At 38.7% G+C, this 20,220-nt stretch overlaps 11 protein-coding genes across 11 annotated transcripts, besides 1 other annotated feature; 6 read left to right on the plus strand and 5 right to left on the minus strand.

Moving 5' to 3' along the window:
* Window positions 1-130: 130 nt before the first annotated feature.
* On the plus strand, window positions 131-1,222 carry PNG1 (peptide-N4-(N-acetyl-beta-glucosaminyl)asparagine amidase; the record flags this gene model as incomplete). The annotated part of the gene is made up of 1 exon (NM_001183910.1): window positions 131-1,222. The coding sequence occupies one exon, from the start codon at window positions 131-133 to the stop codon at window positions 1,220-1,222; it is 1,092 nt and encodes a 363-aa protein (NP_015229.1).
* Window positions 1,223-1,274: 52 nt separating this feature from the next.
* EEB1 (medium-chain fatty acid ethyl ester synthase/esterase) lies at window positions 1,275-2,645 on the minus strand (the record flags this gene model as incomplete). Its single annotated transcript, NM_001183909.1, has 1 exon — window positions 1,275-2,645. One exon carries the CDS (start codon window positions 2,643-2,645, stop codon window positions 1,275-1,277), a length of 1,371 nt encoding a protein of 456 aa, NP_015230.1.
* A 397-nt stretch (window positions 2,646-3,042) lies between these two features.
* On the minus strand, window positions 3,043-3,867 carry SEC62 (Sec63 complex subunit SEC62; the record flags this gene model as incomplete). Its single annotated transcript, NM_001183908.1, has 1 exon — window positions 3,043-3,867. The coding sequence occupies one exon, from the start codon at window positions 3,865-3,867 to the stop codon at window positions 3,043-3,045; it is 825 nt and encodes a 274-aa protein (NP_015231.2).
* Window positions 3,868-4,181: 314 nt separating this feature from the next.
* On the plus strand, window positions 4,182-6,125 carry NOG1 (putative GTPase NOG1; the record flags this gene model as incomplete). Its single annotated transcript, NM_001183907.1, has 1 exon — window positions 4,182-6,125. One exon carries the CDS (start codon window positions 4,182-4,184, stop codon window positions 6,123-6,125), a length of 1,944 nt encoding a protein of 647 aa, NP_015232.1.
* Window positions 6,126-6,996: 871 nt separating this feature from the next.
* Window positions 6,997-8,373, plus strand: SSU1 (Ssu1p; the record flags this gene model as incomplete). Its single annotated transcript, NM_001183906.1, has 1 exon — window positions 6,997-8,373. The coding sequence occupies one exon, from the start codon at window positions 6,997-6,999 to the stop codon at window positions 8,371-8,373; it is 1,377 nt and encodes a 458-aa protein (NP_015233.1).
* A 332-nt stretch (window positions 8,374-8,705) lies between these two features.
* On the plus strand, window positions 8,706-10,157 carry GLR1 (glutathione-disulfide reductase GLR1; the record flags this gene model as incomplete). The annotated part of the gene is made up of 1 exon (NM_001183905.1): window positions 8,706-10,157. One exon carries the CDS (start codon window positions 8,706-8,708, stop codon window positions 10,155-10,157), a length of 1,452 nt encoding a protein of 483 aa, NP_015234.1.
* Window positions 10,158-10,494: 337 nt separating this feature from the next.
* Window positions 10,495-11,599, minus strand: RPS6A (40S ribosomal protein eS6 RPS6A; the record flags this gene model as incomplete). The annotated part of the gene is made up of 2 exons (NM_001183904.1): window positions 10,495-11,199; window positions 11,594-11,599. The coding sequence occupies 2 exons, from the start codon at window positions 11,597-11,599 to the stop codon at window positions 10,495-10,497; spliced, it is 711 nt and encodes a 236-aa protein (NP_015235.1).
* A 724-nt stretch (window positions 11,600-12,323) lies between these two features.
* Window positions 12,324-14,354, minus strand: RLM1 (Rlm1p; the record flags this gene model as incomplete). The annotated part of the gene is made up of 1 exon (NM_001183903.1): window positions 12,324-14,354. One exon carries the CDS (start codon window positions 14,352-14,354, stop codon window positions 12,324-12,326), a length of 2,031 nt encoding a protein of 676 aa, NP_015236.1.
* An 814-nt stretch (window positions 14,355-15,168) lies between these two features.
* On the plus strand, window positions 15,169-16,197 carry YPL088W (aldo-keto reductase superfamily protein; the record flags this gene model as incomplete). The annotated part of the gene is made up of 1 exon (NM_001183902.1): window positions 15,169-16,197. One exon carries the CDS (start codon window positions 15,169-15,171, stop codon window positions 16,195-16,197), a length of 1,029 nt encoding a protein of 342 aa, NP_015237.1.
* A 461-nt stretch (window positions 16,198-16,658) lies between these two features.
* YDC1 (alkaline dihydroceramidase) lies at window positions 16,659-17,612 on the plus strand (the record flags this gene model as incomplete). Its single annotated transcript, NM_001183901.1, has 1 exon — window positions 16,659-17,612. One exon carries the CDS (start codon window positions 16,659-16,661, stop codon window positions 17,610-17,612), a length of 954 nt encoding a protein of 317 aa, NP_015238.1.
* A 133-nt stretch (window positions 17,613-17,745) lies between these two features.
* Window positions 17,746-17,993: an origin of replication (ARS1618; Autonomously Replicating Sequence).
* Window positions 17,977-19,650, minus strand: ELP3 (Elongator subunit ELP3; the record flags this gene model as incomplete). The annotated part of the gene is made up of 1 exon (NM_001183900.1): window positions 17,977-19,650. One exon carries the CDS (start codon window positions 19,648-19,650, stop codon window positions 17,977-17,979), a length of 1,674 nt encoding a protein of 557 aa, NP_015239.1.
* Window positions 19,651-20,220: the final 570 nt, after the last annotated feature.

A 20,220-nucleotide genomic window follows, 5' to 3' on the forward strand; every position in this document is an offset into this window, starting at 1 on the left:
ATGCTTCTTGATGTTTTCGAAACTTTGCGTAGTGTAATCTTCCTTGTATTGTAGCGAAGAAAAAAGGATGCGTTGGGAACAGATATAGAAGACGTAAAACAACCTGAAGAAGGTAACAGGTGGAGTAGCAATGGGAGAGGTATACGAAAAAAATAACATAGATTTTGATTCAATAGCCAAAATGTTGTTAATTAAGTATAAGGATTTCATACTGTCTAAATTCAAGAAAGCTGCACCTGTAGAGAATATAAGGTTTCAGAATTTAGTCCATACAAATCAATTCGCACAAGGAGTCCTAGGTCAGAGTCAACATCTCTGTACAGTCTATGACAATCCTTCATGGCATTCTATAGTCCTGGAGACATTGGATCTGGATCTAATATATAAAAATGTTGATAAGGAATTTGCCAAAGATGGGCATGCAGAGGGGGAAAATATATACACGGATTATCTAGTAAAGGAGCTGCTTCGCTACTTCAAACAAGATTTTTTCAAATGGTGCAATAAACCAGATTGTAATCATTGTGGCCAGAACACTTCAGAAAATATGACACCTCTGGGCAGTCAAGGGCCCAATGGAGAGGAATCTAAATTCAATTGCGGAACTGTTGAGATCTATAAATGCAACCGATGCGGAAATATCACTAGATTTCCTCGTTATAACGATCCAATTAAGTTGCTGGAAACTAGAAAGGGAAGATGCGGTGAATGGTGCAATTTATTTACTTTGATTTTGAAGTCGTTTGGGTTAGATGTTCGCTACGTCTGGAATAGAGAAGATCATGTTTGGTGTGAATATTTTTCAAATTTTTTGAATAGGTGGGTTCATGTCGACTCCTGTGAGCAATCATTCGACCAACCATATATCTATTCAATTAACTGGAACAAGAAAATGAGTTACTGTATTGCGTTCGGTAAAGATGGCGTTGTTGACGTTAGTAAACGCTATATCCTCCAAAACGAGCTGCCCAGAGATCAAATCAAGGAAGAAGATTTAAAATTCCTTTGTCAATTTATAACGAAGAGGTTGAGGTATTCGTTAAATGATGACGAGATATACCAACTTGCATGTCGCGATGAGCAGGAACAGATAGAGCTGATTAGAGGAAAGACACAAGAAACGAAATCCGAAAGCGTCAGTGCCGCTTCGAAATCATCTAATCGTGGTAGAGAAAGTGGATCGGCGGATTGGAAAGCACAGCGTGGGGAGGATGGTAAATAGAGAAATAAAAGAACAGATTATTATGTGTAAGGAATTTTATCTAAGAACATATTTATAAAACTAACTCATCAAAGCTGCCCAAGAACTCGGCAGCTTGCTTTGTTAACCAGGAATTACTTTCATTGTCGAGATAAGCCAAATGTCCACCCAAGTCAGTCTCGCATAACAACACACAAGGATTTTCTCTAGCTTGTTTGTACGGAATTACGTTTTCACCTGTAACTGGATCATCCGTTGCGTTGATTATTAAAGTTGGGATTTTGATATTAGGCAATCTATTTATCGAACTGGCCTTTCTATAATATGTTAACCCGTCCGGCAGGCCCATCGATGGGGCAGTGAAAAGATTATCGAATTCTAATATGTCTGTAAATTTTTCAGCCTTTTCCAAATTTTCTCTGGTATACGTATAAAAGACTGGTTTCTCAACTGTCGGTTTGTGCGAAACCTCAAAATTCTCTGGTACCTGCAACTCATTCATATTAACCTTGACAGTCCTTGTTAGAAATTGTGTTAAAGTTCTAGAAAAAATATGGTTGGACCACCAATCATGAGCCAACTTGTCCCAAGTGTGTACGAAATCCCATGGGTTTGAGAGAGCGACTGCAGCATTTAATGGACAGTTATCTCCTTCTTCACCTAAGTAGTTCGTTAGCATGGCTGCTCCAAATGATGTTCCGACTGCATATATTTTTCTTTGCGGAAATAGAGCTTTTTGGTGGTTCAAAAATTCTCTCACATCACCTGTGTGTAATGCGGTAAAGATTCTACGGGTGGTGACTTTAGATCTTGAGCAACCTCTAGCATTAAGGACTACCACTTGGAATTTACCGTCACCGACTTTTGATAGATCTTCAGATAATGCCCTGATGAGAGGCTCATGGCTTCCCCCTGCAAGACCATGAAGTACTACCACTAAAGGGTAAGAATAACCCTTAGAATGACATTTTTCAAGTTCCTCAGAGGATAGATATCTAGTTCTCGGGTGAAGACGAGGCCAACCCTTTGGATGGGTGGCCTTTTCATCGTTCGAAAATTGTTTCTCGTTAAAACTAGCCTTTTCAGCATTTAATGAATATGTTTGCTCCCATTCAGGCATAACCCAATCTGCAGTGCAGACCCCTCCATCAGAAAATTTTATAATCTCTCTTCCATAAAATACCTGAAATTTTTTGGAAAAATCACCGGCTGACAAATAAAGGGTCTGTAAGTAACCTGTGAAAAGCAAGCTGTTTAACCTAAAATTTGCACCATCTTTGAGTGTAGGCACGTGTTTGGTTACGAATTCATGAAGAGGAATTTGGCGCTTAGAATCTCTGAAAGCCAAAGACTTGGTTCCTTTCTCTCCCAGTACATGTTTGACGGTGCCGTTATAGCCCCAATGGCTAGGAGTGACAGTTGGATAGTAACCCGAGCGAAACATTAAAATGACAAATATGAAAATACTTGATATCTTGATCTTTTTGCTAATCTTCAAAAATACCGAAAACTAAGTAGGCAACCAGATGCAGAACCCTTCTTATATAATCGATTCCTGTAAGCAAGTGTCAGCAAATAGCTTCTATATAGAGACCTTTCGGTGAAAGTATATTAAAGCCGGCCGGAAATTGAGTAATAATAACCGCTAATTATGCGGTGTGTGGATTCAGATTTTTGCCAGGAGCGATAACCTTCAAATCTAAAACTACTCACTATAAGCGATGAAGCAACCAGATGGTAGCGCTTTGGTGCCGGTTCTCTTGAAGGTTTGTACATGTGCGAGTTCATGAGGTTACAATATAGAAGGTTTATACAGTAGAGCTATACAGGATAATGGAAGTTCAGTTTTGTTCGGCTTTTTCATTGATGGCTTTCTTCTTATTGCTTTCTCTCTTGGCTTGTTTCTTCTTCATTCTTTTCAGTTTCTTTTTGTAACTATAAGTATCCTTCTCACCAAAACCGTAAAGTGGCTTAAAACTCTCTAGTACACCGCAATCTTCGAACAGGTTGGGAAAGATCCAGAACCCACCAACATCTTTGTAGACAATTAATGACAAAACATATAATATCAATCTCAGGATAGCGACAGCAAAGAAGCCTGCTAAGATGCCGAAGGCACCCAGAGACACATAATAGGAGCCGCGTCTCATGGAGCGCGGCCACAATGGGTAGCATACGAGCGCCAATATGATGGACACGACACCAATGACGATCAAGTAATCCATGTAGGTTCTAGGGTTATAGTTCCAAACAAAGTATTCATCGGCTTCCAATTGTGCTTTATTCGAAACAATCAAGTGCGGAAAGTCCTTGCTTGGCTTCAATCCATGCTCTTTGCATTCTTGACTATGCAATTTTTTCACTGGGATCACCATTTGTGCCTTTATAAGTTGAATAAAGATTTCACGTGACTTAAGCTGGTCTTCGATCTTGTTAGAAGGTATAGTTGGATATATCTCTGGCTGTCTTGCAGATTTGTTGGCATACTCCTCAGAATGCAGTGCCCTAACAAATCTCTTGTAACGGAAGAAGTCTGTCTGCTTGGCCTGGAATAAACCCTGCCTTTGCTTCAACTCCTTATGGTTGCGTAAAAGAGTAGCAATGGCTGTAGCAGATCCGCCATTGACACTAGCACCTGCATTGCTACCTGGACCTACGGCTGACATGTTCTCCTGTGTTTGCTCGGCTACCATACTGCATTCAACTGCAATTATAAAAGCCCACTCTTCTCCCTCTTGATTTGTATGCCAGTATTGGGAAAACGACACGTCTATTCCGTCGCACACGATCTTCACTTTCTTTTTTTTTTTCAACTGAACGAAAAGTTTTTTCCGCAGCTCATCGCAAAGAAAAATTTTCACCTATGTACTACCTCATCTAATACAATATAAAGAATACACTTCAGATTTAGGAGTTGCAGCGTTTATAAAAAAGTAAGTGTACCCTCCAAAAGCAAACACATCTCCCTCCTATACCGAAGATGCAACTTTCATGGAAGGATATCCCTACTGTCGCTCCAGCAAATGATTTGCTGGATATTGTCTTGAACAGAACCCAGAGAAAGACACCAACTGTGATCAGACCTGGTTTCAAGATTACAAGAATCAGAGCGTTCTATATGCGTAAAGTTAAATACACAGGTGAAGGTTTCGTGGAAAAATTTGAGGACATTTTAAAGGGTTTTCCTAACATCAATGACGTGCATCCTTTCCATAGAGATTTGATGGACACCCTATACGAAAAGAATCATTACAAGATATCTTTGGCAGCTATATCTCGTGCGAAGTCCCTTGTGGAACAAGTCGCCAGAGATTATGTCAGATTGCTAAAATTCGGTCAATCTTTATTTCAATGTAAACAATTGAAAAGGGCCGCTTTAGGTAGAATGGCAACTATAGTCAAGAAATTGAGGGACCCATTGGCCTATTTGGAACAAGTCAGACAGCACATTGGTAGATTACCATCGATCGACCCAAATACCAGAACCTTGCTGATCTGTGGTTATCCAAATGTCGGTAAGTCCTCGTTTTTGAGATGCATTACCAAATCAGACGTCGATGTTCAACCATATGCTTTCACAACCAAGAGTTTATACGTTGGTCATTTTGACTACAAATACTTGAGATTTCAAGCTATTGACACCCCTGGTATCCTAGATAGACCCACTGAAGAAATGAACAACATTGAAATGCAATCGATTTATGCCATTGCCCATTTACGTTCTTGTGTTTTGTACTTCATGGATCTTTCCGAACAATGTGGTTTCACCATCGAAGCTCAAGTTAAACTATTCCACTCCATCAAGCCTCTATTCGCCAACAAGTCTGTCATGGTTGTTATCAACAAAACCGACATTATCAGACCGGAGGATTTAGACGAAGAGCGTGCACAATTACTGGAATCTGTTAAGGAGGTTCCAGGTGTTGAAATCATGACTTCTTCATGCCAACTGGAAGAAAACGTTATGGAAGTTAGAAACAAAGCATGTGAAAAACTATTGGCTTCTAGAATTGAGAATAAGTTGAAATCTCAGTCTAGAATCAACAATGTTCTGAACAAGATTCATGTTGCTCAACCTCAAGCAAGAGATGATGTCAAGAGAACACCATTTATCCCAGAATCTGTCAAGAATTTGAAGAAATACGACCCTGAAGATCCAAACAGGAGAAAGTTGGCCAGAGACATCGAAGCTGAAAATGGTGGTGCTGGTGTCTTCAATGTTAACTTGAAGGACAAGTACCTATTAGAAGATGATGAGTGGAAGAATGACATCATGCCAGAAATCTTGGATGGTAAGAATGTTTATGATTTCTTGGACCCTGAAATCGCTGCTAAACTGCAGGCTCTTGAAGAAGAAGAAGAAAAATTGGAGAACGAAGGGTTCTACAATTCTGACGATGAGGAAGAAATCTACGACGGTTTCGAAGCATCCGAAGTAGATGATATCAAGGAGAAAGCTGCATGGATTAGAAATAGACAAAAGACGATGATTGCTGAAGCAAGAAATAGGAAGTCCTTGAAGAACAAAGCTATCATGCCACGTTCTAAACTAACTAAGTCCTTTGGTAAAATGGAAGAACACATGTCCACTTTGGGCCATGACATGTCAGCCTTACAAGATAAACAGAACCGTGCTGCTCGTAAGAACCGTTATGTTGAAAGAGGTTCTGATGTTGTTTTTGGCGACCAAGATGCTTTGACAGCTTCCACTGAAAACGGTGTCAAGTTGAGACAAACCGATAGACTGTTGGATGGTGTTGCTGATGGCTCCATGAGATCCAAGGCCGACAGGATGGCCAAGATGGAAAGAAGAGAAAGAAATAGACATGCCAAGCAAGGTGAATCTGATAGACACAATGCTGTTTCCTTATCAAAGCATTTATTCAGTGGTAAGCGTGGTGTCGGTAAGACAGATTTCCGTTGATTTCTCTACTTCTTATTCTTTCTTTTGCATGTACTTTAAAAAAAATATGAATATAAAATGTGGATGTACGTACACGACATTCTAATCTTTTTGGGCTGGTAGGATTACCATTTACATTTGATTATCTCTCTCACTATTAGTGGTTTCTTTTTCTTTCTTTCTCACTTTTTCTGTATCTTTTTTTTAAAAAAATTTTATTTAATCTGTATAATAATAATAAACCGATTTAAATTATCCAACAAGCCGACCCCTCCATGTTCTACTATTTTTTTGTATGTCACTGGATGTATACAAATAATTAAGCATGTGGAAAAAGAAGGGGTGGGATAGCGTCAAGATGACACTTCTACTTTTTTGTGACACATCATCATGCAACCTATCGAGTCTCCCACGAGGTTGACAAATAAGAAATTGTTATCGTTTTTGCAGTGTATCGTATAAGGCAACAATAGCGATGTCTCCCATCAATTGACTGATAAATTCCTGCAAACTATCATTTTTTTTTTTTCATCCTTGTGCCGCGTCTGTAGCCGAAAATCTGAGAGTGCATGAATCTTAAAAAACAGAAGACTCATCGCCGTCTTTGGCACATTGGGGTTGTCTTTGACTTCTTTTGCTTATTTTTGCTCACTTTGCTTATTTTACCTATTTAACTAGAGGTTCTAAAAGAATAGCCAACCAGCGTGTAGTTCTTATTTCTAATCCTTGTCTTGTTAAGTTGAAACTTGTGATATTGGCTGAACAAATTCTCCGCATTTAGACAACACACAAATTACAGCTTTCCCCTAGTAACGATTGTTGATTGAGCTCAGACAATACGCGCAATTTAAAAACGTTTTATAGTGTAAGAGAAGACAAGTACAAGAAAAAAATGGTTGCCAATTGGGTACTTGCTCTTACGAGGCAGTTTGACCCCTTCATGTTTATGATGGTCATGGGTGTCGGCATTTCATCGAATATTCTATATAGCTTCCCATATCCTGCAAGGTGGCTAAGAATATGCTCCTACATCATGTTTGCTATCGCTTGCCTTATTTTCATTGCTGTGCAGGCACTACAAATATTACATTTGATTGTCTATATTAAGGAGAAAAGCTTCAGAGAATATTTTAATGACTTTTTCAGAAATATGAAGCACAATTTATTTTGGGGTACTTATCCCATGGGGTTAGTTACAATTATAAATTTCTTAGGAGCACTCTCGAAAGCGAACACGACGAAGAGCCCCACTAATGCCAGAAATTTGATGATATTTGTTTACGTCTTGTGGTGGTATGATCTCGCAGTCTGTCTAGTAATAGCGTGGGGTATCTCGTTTCTCATCTGGCATGACTATTACCCTTTGGAAGGGATTGGGAATTATCCTTCATATAATATCAAAATGGCATCCGAAAACATGAAAAGTGTATTGCTACTGGATATCATTCCGCTGGTTGTCGTCGCTTCAAGTTGTGGAACATTCACAATGTCAGAAATATTCTTCCATGCGTTTAATAGAAACATTCAACTGATAACGTTGGTCATATGTGCCTTAACGTGGCTGCATGCCATTATCTTCGTCTTCATACTGATTGCGATATACTTCTGGAGTCTTTATATTAATAAGATACCACCAATGACACAGGTTTTCACCTTATTCCTGCTTTTGGGCCCGATGGGCCAAGGAAGTTTTGGAGTCTTATTGCTTACAGATAATATAAAAAAATATGCGGGCAAATATTACCCAACAGATAACATTACAAGAGAACAAGAGATATTGACTATTGCAGTTCCATGGTGTTTCAAAATTCTAGGCATGGTTTCTGCTATGGCATTGCTCGCTATGGGCTATTTTTTCACCGTGATTTCTGTCGTTTCAATCCTGTCGTACTACAATAAAAAAGAGATTGAAAACGAGACAGGAAAAGTGAAGAGAGTTTATACCTTCCACAAAGGTTTTTGGGGGATGACTTTCCCGATGGGTACTATGTCTTTAGGAAACGAAGAGTTATATGTGCAGTATAACCAGTACGTTCCCTTATATGCATTTAGAGTCCTAGGAACCATATACGGCGGTGTTTGCGTTTGTTGGTCAATTCTATGCCTTTTATGCACATTGCATGAGTATTCTAAAAAGATGCTGCATGCTGCCCGTAAATCTTCATTATTTTCAGAGTCAGGTACGGAAAAGACGACAGTTTCTCCGTATAACAGCATTGAAAGCGTGGAAGAATCAAACTCGGCTCTAGATTTTACGCGTTTAGCATAAAATTGTTGGTTTTATACGTACATAATTGGCAAGCATTTCATGTAGGAGTCTCAATAGATAGTTTAATTCATTTGCACGGCGCTTTGCTGCTTTTGCTTCTTCACGTTGGTTTTCACTATGCCTGATATTTTTTGACGTCACTTAGTAAGCACGACCCTTGTCAATTTTTCGAGGATTTCGGAGCTTTCCATTTGGAATCTACTATTAAAATCAGTCTAAAAAAGTATAAGAAACACTTCTGGTTTTTCTCATGCGCTTCTCACTCTCAGTATATTTTGCTGCTTTCCTTCATATGTATATATATCTATTTACATATTAGTTTACAGAACTTTATGCTTTCTGCAACCAAACAAACATTTAGAAGTCTACAGATAAGAACTATGTCCACGAACACCAAGCATTACGATTACCTCGTCATCGGGGGTGGCTCAGGGGGTGTTGCTTCCGCAAGAAGAGCTGCATCTTATGGTGCGAAGACATTACTAGTTGAAGCTAAGGCTCTTGGTGGTACCTGTGTTAACGTGGGTTGTGTTCCGAAGAAAGTCATGTGGTATGCTTCTGACCTCGCTACTAGAGTATCCCATGCAAATGAATATGGATTATATCAGAATCTTCCATTAGATAAAGAGCATTTGACTTTTAATTGGCCAGAATTTAAGCAGAAAAGGGATGCTTATGTCCATAGGTTGAACGGTATATACCAGAAGAATTTAGAAAAAGAAAAAGTGGATGTTGTATTTGGATGGGCTAGATTCAATAAGGACGGTAATGTTGAAGTTCAGAAAAGGGATAATACTACTGAAGTTTACTCCGCTAACCATATTTTAGTTGCGACCGGTGGAAAGGCTATTTTCCCCGAAAACATTCCAGGTTTCGAATTAGGTACTGATTCTGATGGGTTCTTTAGATTGGAAGAACAACCTAAGAAAGTTGTTGTTGTTGGCGCTGGTTATATTGGTATTGAGCTAGCAGGTGTGTTCCATGGGCTGGGATCCGAAACGCACTTGGTAATTAGAGGTGAAACTGTCTTGAGAAAATTTGATGAATGCATCCAGAACACTATTACTGACCATTACGTAAAGGAAGGCATCAACGTTCATAAACTATCCAAAATTGTTAAGGTGGAGAAAAATGTAGAAACTGACAAACTGAAAATACATATGAATGACTCAAAGTCCATCGATGACGTTGACGAATTAATTTGGACAATTGGACGTAAATCCCATCTAGGTATGGGTTCAGAAAATGTAGGTATAAAGCTGAACTCTCATGACCAAATAATTGCTGATGAATATCAGAACACCAATGTTCCAAACATTTATTCTCTAGGTGACGTTGTTGGAAAAGTTGAATTGACACCTGTCGCTATTGCAGCGGGCAGAAAGCTGTCTAATAGACTGTTTGGTCCAGAGAAATTCCGTAATGACAAACTAGATTACGAGAACGTCCCCAGCGTAATTTTCTCACATCCTGAAGCCGGTTCCATTGGTATTTCTGAGAAGGAAGCCATTGAAAAGTACGGTAAGGAGAATATAAAGGTCTACAATTCCAAATTTACCGCCATGTACTATGCTATGTTGAGTGAGAAATCACCCACAAGATATAAAATTGTTTGTGCGGGACCAAATGAAAAGGTTGTCGGTCTGCACATTGTTGGTGATTCCTCTGCAGAAATCTTGCAAGGGTTCGGTGTTGCTATAAAGATGGGTGCCACTAAGGCTGATTTCGATAATTGTGTTGCTATTCATCCGACTAGCGCAGAAGAATTGGTTACTATGAGATGAAGCAACGAAACTAGACGTCCAATCTGCTGTTGCTATACTGGACTTTTGTACTCTTGTAAACAATCTTATATAGCATCCTGAAATACGTAGTAATTTTGTCATTTCTGTTCAAGGACAAGGGTTCCTTTTTTTTTCAGACTATTAGCTACTGTGGACTCGCTTGGATATTCAGTTGAGGATACATTCCGACTCTCGTTTACAATACATATGATTATTTTTCTTTTTGTTAATTATATAAAAAATAAAGTTATTTGATTTTAAGCTTAAAAATACACAAAATACAGAATAAGAAAGGAGTTTTTGAACAAAAGAATTTATCTTTTACTGCTTTCTAACTTTAAGCCTTCAAAGAAGAAGCTCTTCTCTTTCTGATTTCAGCCTTCTCAGCCTTTCTTTCAGACAATCTCTTAGCCAACAATTGAGCGTATTCGGCAGCAGCTTCTCTTTGAGCTTGAGCGTTTCTGACCTTCAAAGCTCTTTGGTGTCTCTTTCTTTGCAATCTTTGAGGAGTAACCAATCTTTGGATCTTTGGAGCCTTGGTGTAAGTCTTTTCACCCTTGGTGACTTCTCTTCTGATGACGAAATCACGAACGTCATCTTCCTTGGACAAACCGAAGAACTTTCTGATGTTGTTAGCTCTCTTTGGACCCAATCTCTTTGGAACAGTAGTGTCAGTTAGACCTTCCAATTCTTGCTCACCCTTCTTGACAATGACCAAAGCCAAGACAGCCAAATCTGGACCAACAATGGCACCTCTGACGGACTTTCTCTTTCTTTCACCATCACGTCTTGGTCTGTAACAAGAAACGTTCTTGGTCAACAACAACTTGATTCTAGTTGGCAACAAAACACCTTGCTTCATTGGGAAACCTTGTTTGTCGTTACCACCAGAGATCTTGAAGACGTAACCCTTGAATTCGTCACCAACGGCTTCACCATCGACTTCTTGACCGATTCTCTTGTCGAAGAAAACACGAATACGGTGTTCATCATCAATTTCGAAGGTCTTTTGAGACCCGTTAACTGGGTAAGAAATGTTCAACTATTTTAAATTTTCAACAGGTTATTAAGAAAATTTGTTAGTATACTATTGCAAAATTAATGTTTGAATAGGGTGAAGTTTATTACTCTAGAGAAATTATTAAGTGGAAGATGAAAAAGCTTGTCTTTTATTGACTATACTCCAAGTATATGAACTGCTTCAATTTCACGGTTTGTAGTAACAGTATATGTAAACCCGCTCTGTTTGTTTAAAAATAACGCCACAAACGCATCAATTAGTATATGGTAGTCTTCCTGCTTCTTTCCATAAAAAATTTCTAAAATCTTTACGACGTCTGGTTCTGTTTAGTTCTTTCTCACTTTCAAACTTTCATGCCATTTTTCCACATATAAAGTTCTCTGTTGCCCCTCAATAATAGTATCATAAATCATACCTTCATGATGTATAGTCTGTCTTCACTCTTTTGTCACTTCTCTTAAGCAAATATAAAAATTCAATGACGAATAAGCATTAACCACTTTATCCTTGGTAACACTGTATATGAAATTTCAAAGAAACTGCAGCATCATGATGTTCCTAGACGTCGGTACTGGAATTCCCACCCAGTAGACTTACCTAGGTAGCGGCATTCCTCCAACGCTTACCAGGAGAGATAACTTTCCCGCTAGAATCGATAGAGGAGCGTGGAATTACGCCAATCTTCCAAGTGGGAACGGGCAGAGTGTCCAGTGGCTTCCTGCCTACAGAATGCACGGCCCCAGTGGGATTGGTGCAATCGCGCACGTTCCAACTTTCCGATGCTCCGGCGCGTCGATGACAATTTTACACATGAAAAACGAACTATGTAAAAATAGTTGAAATGTATGGGTTCAATGAGAACTCGAATGTACGGATGTTTTCTCTGAATGAACCTCTTGTCTTCTTCCGGCTTCTGCTTACATCAAACTCCAGGCCAGGCGGCAATTCATTTTAGTTGCTAATGCACAAAAGAGTACTTAAATACTATCATTATTCAGAAAATGCAATTGAGTTTTTCGTTTTTCTTCCTTGTTTGGGTTATTCACTACGTAAATATGTGCATTTACAATAATATAAATATAAATTTTTTAAATGAAAAGAAGTTTCTTATGCTTGGAATATTCATACTGGTCAAATTTTTTGGTTTATATTTTGCTTGAATTTTTTTCTCCTGAAATATCAGTCGAAAAATTAAAGAATTTAGTGCCTAGTGGTGTTTGAGCAGTATTTATGTATGGAGTCAGCCCGGTATTTCCATTATATGCGGTGGCAGCAGCATCATATGTACTTGAGTTGGACTGATTGTTCGAGTCACCATCGGTAGTATGTTCTGAAATAGCAGCTCCATTTACGGGTGCATCTTCATTATTACTATAGTAACTGTTATTGCTATTGTTACTGTTATTGTCGTTGCCGTTGTTGCTGTTGTTGTTGCTGCTGTTGTTGTTGTTATTGTTGTTGTTGTTGTTAGTGTTGTTAGTGCTGCTGATATTGCTGGAGTTGCCGTTGTTTACGGCCGTCTGTACGGGAGGGAAAGTACCAGGATTGTTTGTGTTTCCCGGCTTGGCACTGTTGGGTCCCATTGACCAGTCTGGAAACATCGATATAGAAGAAACATTTGGAGAATTACTCATCAAATCATGTACGAACTTCGATGGCAGTGAACCAGTTGGAGGGCCATTGCTGGTTTCAGGGCCGGAAAAAGTTGAAGGGGGGCGTCCGGTTAATGTTGTAGTTAATGGTACTGTTTGGCTCTGTTTTTTGAAAGACATTTGTTGGTATTGCTGGGTTTGTCTTTGAGCTAAAAAAGATGTATTTTGTTGGAAAGGTCCGCCAGGAATATTCGATGGTTGCAAGGGAGTGGCAATGTATGGCTGTGTTGCAGAAAAAAGAGGTGAAGACCCACTTCCGAAAGGATAAGGGTGATTGTTATTGTTACTGCCATTACCATTGTTAGAACCGTTAGGCGCATTTGCATTTGGCAATTTTATTACCATTCTGCCATTATTACCTTTTTGGAGAGTTAAGGGGCCTGAGGCAGATGCGGATAGTGGAGAAATTTTGCTAGACCTACTTGTTTTGTTTTCTTTCATTATCTGCGAAGAGCCCATACTATTGCCGTTGGCCGATGTGGAGGAGGCAGAGGAGGGTTCACTTGGAATAGCGGAATTACTGCTGAAATTGTTGTTCGGAATTCTCACACGAAGTACCGGTCTGGCGGACAATTTCCTTCTTGCTTTGACAGTCTGCTGAATAGAGTCTTCCAAAGAATTAGATGGTGACTGAGTGTAGTTGCTGTTGTCATTATTATTGCTGCCACTATTGTTAATTTTGTGCTCCTGTTTAGGGGTCCTTGAGGATGCATTTGTAAATGGCTTACTGAACTTGTTCGGTGAAATGGAAATGGGTGGAGGACGACCATTAAAGGAAGAGTTTTGAAAGCTTGGTAATTTTGGAAAATCCATCGTGGAAGGAGAAGATGAACTGGATGAAGGCTGGTTAAGATTGTACATGCTACTATGGTATGGTCTCGATATATTTTGCTGCTGTTGCTGTTGCGGAGTTCTACTTATTTGCAAAGGATCCGGTTTCAATCTTTTCAAATGTTGTAAAGGCGGCAGCGCGTTCTCAGGATGACGTTTATTTTGCTCACTACCATCCATCTTTGAAATGAGTGCGGTCGGGGATAACAACTTCATGTGTGCACTCGGTATATTTTTATCAGAGGCTTTTTTATTCGAATGCATATTTGAATTCCTCTCAAAATTGCCATGATCATCGTCGTCCTCATCATTGTTCTCATCATCATCATTTTCTGACTGGTTCATTCCTTTAACATTTGATTTCGAAGGCTTATTTGACATAGACGACCTGAGTAGGTCTTGATTTATGTTAACGGATGCACTTTTGTGAAAGTCTCCATAATCGGAAGGATCTTTCACTTCGTGAAGCAAGTTTTTGTCATTTTGGTAGTGATAGATTAAATCATTCGTATCCACAGAGGAAAACTCATAGAACGTGTTATTGGACCCCAGTATAATGACGGCTATGTCTACTTGACAAAGAACGGATAGTTCATGGGCCTTCTTAAAAAGGCCAGCTTTACGTTTTATAAACGTGACAGCCCTATTTCTGTCATCAGAAATTCTCTGGATTTCAATCTTCCGTCTACCCATGTTGTATCTATAGTATAGTTTTGCGACACTTTAATATTTAAGTTTTTTTCACGCTTCAGCCTGTTTGCTCCGGGGGATATTAACCTCACAACGTGATAGAAACCTTGAAAAAAAAAAAGAATAATTCTGCTTGCCAGCTTTCAATTACTTTAACGAGTCAAAAGTTGAGTTGGCTATCAGGAGTAGGCAGTTCTAATTGAATCAGTCGTTGAACACTTTAGAACAGGCTCGCTTCTTTCTTACGTTTCTTTTTGTCTGTCCTTTAATTATTATTGTTCAGAGGAAGATCGAGCTGTTTCTATTATTAGCTTTCATCTCTTCCGTTTTATTTTTATCAGAAATCTGAAGTAAATTTTTTTCTTTCTTTCTGCGGCTTGGCATTCATCACCCGGTGATGCTGCGCCGTTAAGAGAGCCCAATAATGATAAGACGATTTCTGCATTTAATATACGACTGAGACAGACTTCGTCACCGTGGAAGTATTTTTTGCGAACGTGGAAGTATTTCACCCACGTATGGCAGGCAAGAACGCATTTTCAATAACGTTATTTCCACGGAAAAATGTGATTAGTGTAGTAGGTTAGGAACGGGAGATAACTCGGCCGCTTGGTTTGAATTTGTTTCCCTTCGATTTTGTTTTCATTGCTTGAGTAAAAGAAGCTAAGCTAACATCTGCCTTATTCTTCTCAGCCTTTTCGTATATATATATATATATATATATATATTAGGACCCAGAGAACAAGGTATCATATATTAATTGTCTTGCCAACTATGTAATTTGGCTGTTACGGAAGACCCACATCAGGCGGCAGAAATGGTTTTAGTTAAGCAGGTAAGACTCGGTAACTCAGGTCTTAAGATATCACCGATAGTGATAGGATGTATGTCATACGGGTCCAAGAAATGGGCGGACTGGGTCATAGAGGACAAGACCCAAATTTTCAAGATTATGAAGCATTGTTACGATAAAGGTCTTCGTACTTTTGACACAGCAGATTTTTATTCTAATGGTTTGAGTGAAAGAATAATTAAGGAGTTTCTGGAGTACTACAGTATAAAGAGAGAAACGGTGGTGATTATGACCAAAATTTACTTCCCAGTTGATGAAACGCTTGATTTGCATCATAACTTCACTTTAAATGAATTTGAAGAATTGGACTTGTCCAACCAGCGGGGTTTATCCAGAAAGCATATAATTGCTGGTGTCGAGAACTCTGTGAAAAGACTGGGCACATATATAGACCTTTTACAAATTCACAGATTAGATCATGAAACGCCAATGAAAGAGATCATGAAGGCATTGAATGATGTTGTTGAAGCGGGCCACGTTAGATACATTGGGGCTTCGAGTATGTTGGCAACTGAATTTGCAGAACTGCAGTTCACAGCCGATAAATATGGCTGGTTTCAGTTCATTTCTTCGCAGTCTTACTACAATTTGCTCTATCGTGAAGATGAACGCGAATTGATTCCTTTTGCCAAAAGACACAATATTGGTTTACTTCCATGGTCTCCTAACGCACGAGGCATGTTGACTCGTCCTCTGAACCAAAGCACGGACAGGATTAAGAGTGATCCAACTTTCAAGTCGTTACATTTGGATAATCTCGAAGAAGAACAAAAGGAAATTATAAATCGTGTGGAAAAGGTGTCGAAGGACAAAAAAGTCTCGATGGCTATGCTCTCCATTGCATGGGTTTTGCATAAAGGATGTCACCCTATTGTGGGATTGAACACTACAGCAAGAGTAGACGAAGCGATTGCCGCACTACAAGTAACTCTAACAGAAGAAGAGATAAAGTACCTCGAGGAGCCCTACAAACCCCAGAGGCAAAGATGTTAAGTTAGATTTTCATGGGCCCACTGATATATAGAAGGCTAAATAACGAGAATCATATATACTGTAACATGACACCTGCTGATTTTTACTGATCGTAGCCATTCGGCTCATATTACTTCATGTCCCTTTTTTAAATCCCTCGTTCCCGGAGAGTGGCATAGCATGTCCGATAGCGTACGCCAACCTACAGAATCAGGGGATCAGATTTCCTGAAAGCAACTTATCCATCAGTTTCTTTTTATAATGCCATAATGACAGGTGTGCCTTTCTTATTTTACTTCGCTTGCTTTCTTTCTATTGCATGCTTCAATCTTTGAATATTTGCTAATAGTGAAAAAAAAAAAGGAAATAACTATCTGGTTTATCTGCATTGTTCTTCGTTTTTCAATTCAAGAATTTAAGCAAAAGGATATATCATAGAACCTAGTGAATTTTTAAGAAAGTAAGATAAAGAAAAAAATCAAATGCTGTTCAGCTGGCCTTATCCAGAAGCCCCGATTGAAGGTTATTGGGGCAAGCCAACTTCTCTGATTGATTGGTGCGAGGAGAATTATGTCGTATCCCCCTATATTGCAGAATGGTCAAATACTATTACCAATAGTATATTCTTAATGACCGCCTTCTATTCTACATATAGCGCTTGGCGTAATAAGTTAGAAACAAGGTATATATTGATAGGAATGGGGTTCTCGCTGGTTGGTATTGGTTCGTGGTTATTTCATATGACTTTACAGTATCGTTATCAATTGCTAGACGAACTACCAATGCTGTATGCGACCATCATCCCATCGTGGAGTATTTTTGCAGAAACTCAAGAAATCTTGATTAAGGATGAGAAGAAAAGGAAGGAAAGCTCATTTAGAATCCAAATGGTCATTTCTTTTATCATGTGTGGTATAGTCACCATTTTAACCTGGATTTACGTTGTCGTCCAAAAGCCAGCAATTTTCCAAGTCCTTTATGGTATATTGACGCTTCTAGTTGTGGTTCTTTCTGGCTGGCTGACCTACTATCACGTTCATGATTCATTTGCAAAGAAAAATCTTTTTATTACTATGGTTATGGGCATGATTCCTTTTGTCATTGGGTTCATTTGCTGGCAACTAGATATTCACCTGTGTTCTTTTTGGATCTATATCCGGAGAACATATTTGGCCCTGCCATTAGGTGTTCTATTGGAACTGCATGCTTGGTGGCATCTTTTGACCGGTACTGGTGTCTATATCTTCGTCGTGTATTTGCAATATTTGAGAATATTAACCCATGGAAATCCAAATGACTTCTTATTTATATGGAGGTGGGGATTTTTCCCTGAGCTGGTAAGAAAGGGCTTACCGATTGGTACTTCTTATTCACTGGAGTATCTGGGGCCAATTGTAAATACACAGGTAGATGATGAAACAAAAAAGAATAACTAAGGAGTGATTTTGTGCCATCCATTTGAATCTTCAAAATATATGTACGTATATGTTATGTATGTATATAAATTGTTGTACGTGCAATTGACCGAACGTGTATATTTGTATATAGATATGTGACAAACTAAAGAGCTTACACTTCGTTCCTTCCCTTCTGTTCACCTTTTTTTATTATGCCTGACTATTCTAAAATTTATGTTTATGTGGCGTAAAATATCTTTCTTCTGAAAACACATGCAGCAGTTACTCCCATCATAAAAGGAATTAATAAATGAATAGTATAAACAATTATTTACTTAAATATATTTAAATTTCTGCTTGGAAAACCGGCCATGTCGGCGGCACATAAAAGTTCTATTTACCTTTAAATTCTTTTCGACATGTATGGACCGTCTAGTTCATATCCTAGTTTACCATAGTAATTTCTTACACCAACACCAGAAATAACAGAAATTTTCTCTGAACCATGCTCTTCCTTGGCGATTCTTTCCGCTTCTTCCATCAATAGAGTACCAAACCCTTGATGCTGGAATTTACGAGGATCTCTTGAATGAAGTGGAACCACAGAACCATAAACATGCAATTCTCTAACAATAGAAGTCCTCTGGGAGGTGAATTCTTTTCTATATGTATATTTCTTTGAAGCCTTTCTCAATCTCAGCAAACCAATCAGTATATCTTTCTTTGGATCTTCATATGATAAAAAGGTTTCCCAACCACCATTTGCATAGTAATCCCTTCTGATAAGCTCGACCTGATCTGGTTGAACTTTATGATGCACTTCTTGGATACCCACTTCCCTAGTACGAACATCCCTACAAGTTGTACCCAAGTCCTTCATTCTAGCTAATGCCAATTCTCTCAAGTTACCATTGTCAACACCTGAGGTAACCAAGGGCATTGGAATGTCTCTTTGGACACGGTAGATTCTTGTCCATGGGGGCACTAGGGCCAAGATTCTAGCAACTAAGTCCACTAAGGCGTTGGCACTATAAGACTTATACCTGCCCGTTTTCCAAAGTTCGTATAAACCTGTACCCCTAATGACTAAAGTTGGATAGATTTTCAACCCATCAGTCCTAAAATCAGGATTTTCAAAATACTCTTTGAACTGTTCAATATCTCTTTCCATCCCAACATTTGGTAAATCTGGCATCATGTGAGAAACAACCTTATAACCAGCATCTTTAGACACAGCAAAAGTTTCACAAACAGACCTAACGGTGTGTCCTCTATTAGTATCACGAGCAACGTCTTCGTACAAGGACTGAACACCAATTTCTAATCTGGTACAGCCATATTTTAACATATCGTCCAAATGTGTTTGCGTACAATAATCAGGCCTAGTTTCGATTGTTATACCAACACACTTCGTTAAACTTTGTTGCGAATAAAGAATAGCTTCATCAATATCATTACCATTGAACCCAGAAAGTGCATTATGCAATTTCACAATAAAATCTTCACGATATTCTTTTGGTAATGACATAAATGTACCACCCATCAGAACATATTCGACTTTATCGATGGAGTGACCTAACTGTTTCAATTGTTCCACCCTACCACGTGCTTGTTCATAAGGGTCATAACGAGCTCTGATGGCACGCATTGAAGTTGGTTCATAGCCTGTGTAAGATTGTGTAGAATACTCAAAATCTGAATCTGGACCACCTGGACAATAAACACAAATATTACCTGTATATGCAATGTGAGGACAACGATGTGGTTTACACATAACGGCTACCACTGCAATACCCGATGCTGTTCTTACTGGCTTAGCCTTCAATTTGGGTAATAAATATTTTTTGTATTGGTCTGGAATAGAATTAATGATATCGGTTAACCTTGGTTGTTGCTTTAGTTTATATTTCTTTGAATATTTAGTAATCAAACCATTCAGATTAATTTCTCTTGTTGTTCCCGAGGTTAAAGAATCTGTTAACTCTAATGTGATATCAGCACAACATTGTATAAACCTTTCCTTTTCAGGTGCTAGCTTTTTTTTGTTAGTTTTTGGGCCTTTTCCATGACGAGCCATCTTTGTCAGGGTGTTCTTCGATTTTCCTTAGGTGCTTTTAGGACTTGTTTATTTCAAAACTTTGCACTGGATAATTTGAGATGAGCTAACTAAATTTCAAAATTTTTTGACCATTTTTTTTTTTTCATGAGGAAGAGCCAGTGACAGTAAATAATAAAAGGTGAAATGATTAAACAATGAAAGCGGCAGAAAAATAAAATCAAACAGTGGCAGTATTGACTTTTGAAAATCAGAAGTTCATCCTAAGTTAAGACTTTCTTCTTTTAAGTGCTTTCTCCTTCTCTCACTGTCTTATCGCTGTATATCTCATTGTTGAATAATATAACACAACGTTATAAGTGATCATCACTTTCTGATCCATAATTTCAAACCTCAAGCGACCGTACATGTGGCATTTTCCACTATAAACTTACGAGCAAGAGAAAGATATACGGAAAAGGTTAATTGGCAGGTTACACAAGATTTTGGTCATTGAATATTTGCAGCCCTCCTGCTTGAGAAACTGGACAACAACTGTTATCAATATTCCCTTTTCAAAATAGTGGTATTTAACTGGCCATAACCAAGGAA

Source organism: Saccharomyces cerevisiae, chromosome XVI, assembly GCF_000146045.2.
Source record: "Saccharomyces cerevisiae S288C chromosome XVI, complete sequence".
NCBI classification, from domain to species: Eukaryota; Fungi; Ascomycota; class Saccharomycetes; order Saccharomycetales; family Saccharomycetaceae; genus Saccharomyces; species Saccharomyces cerevisiae.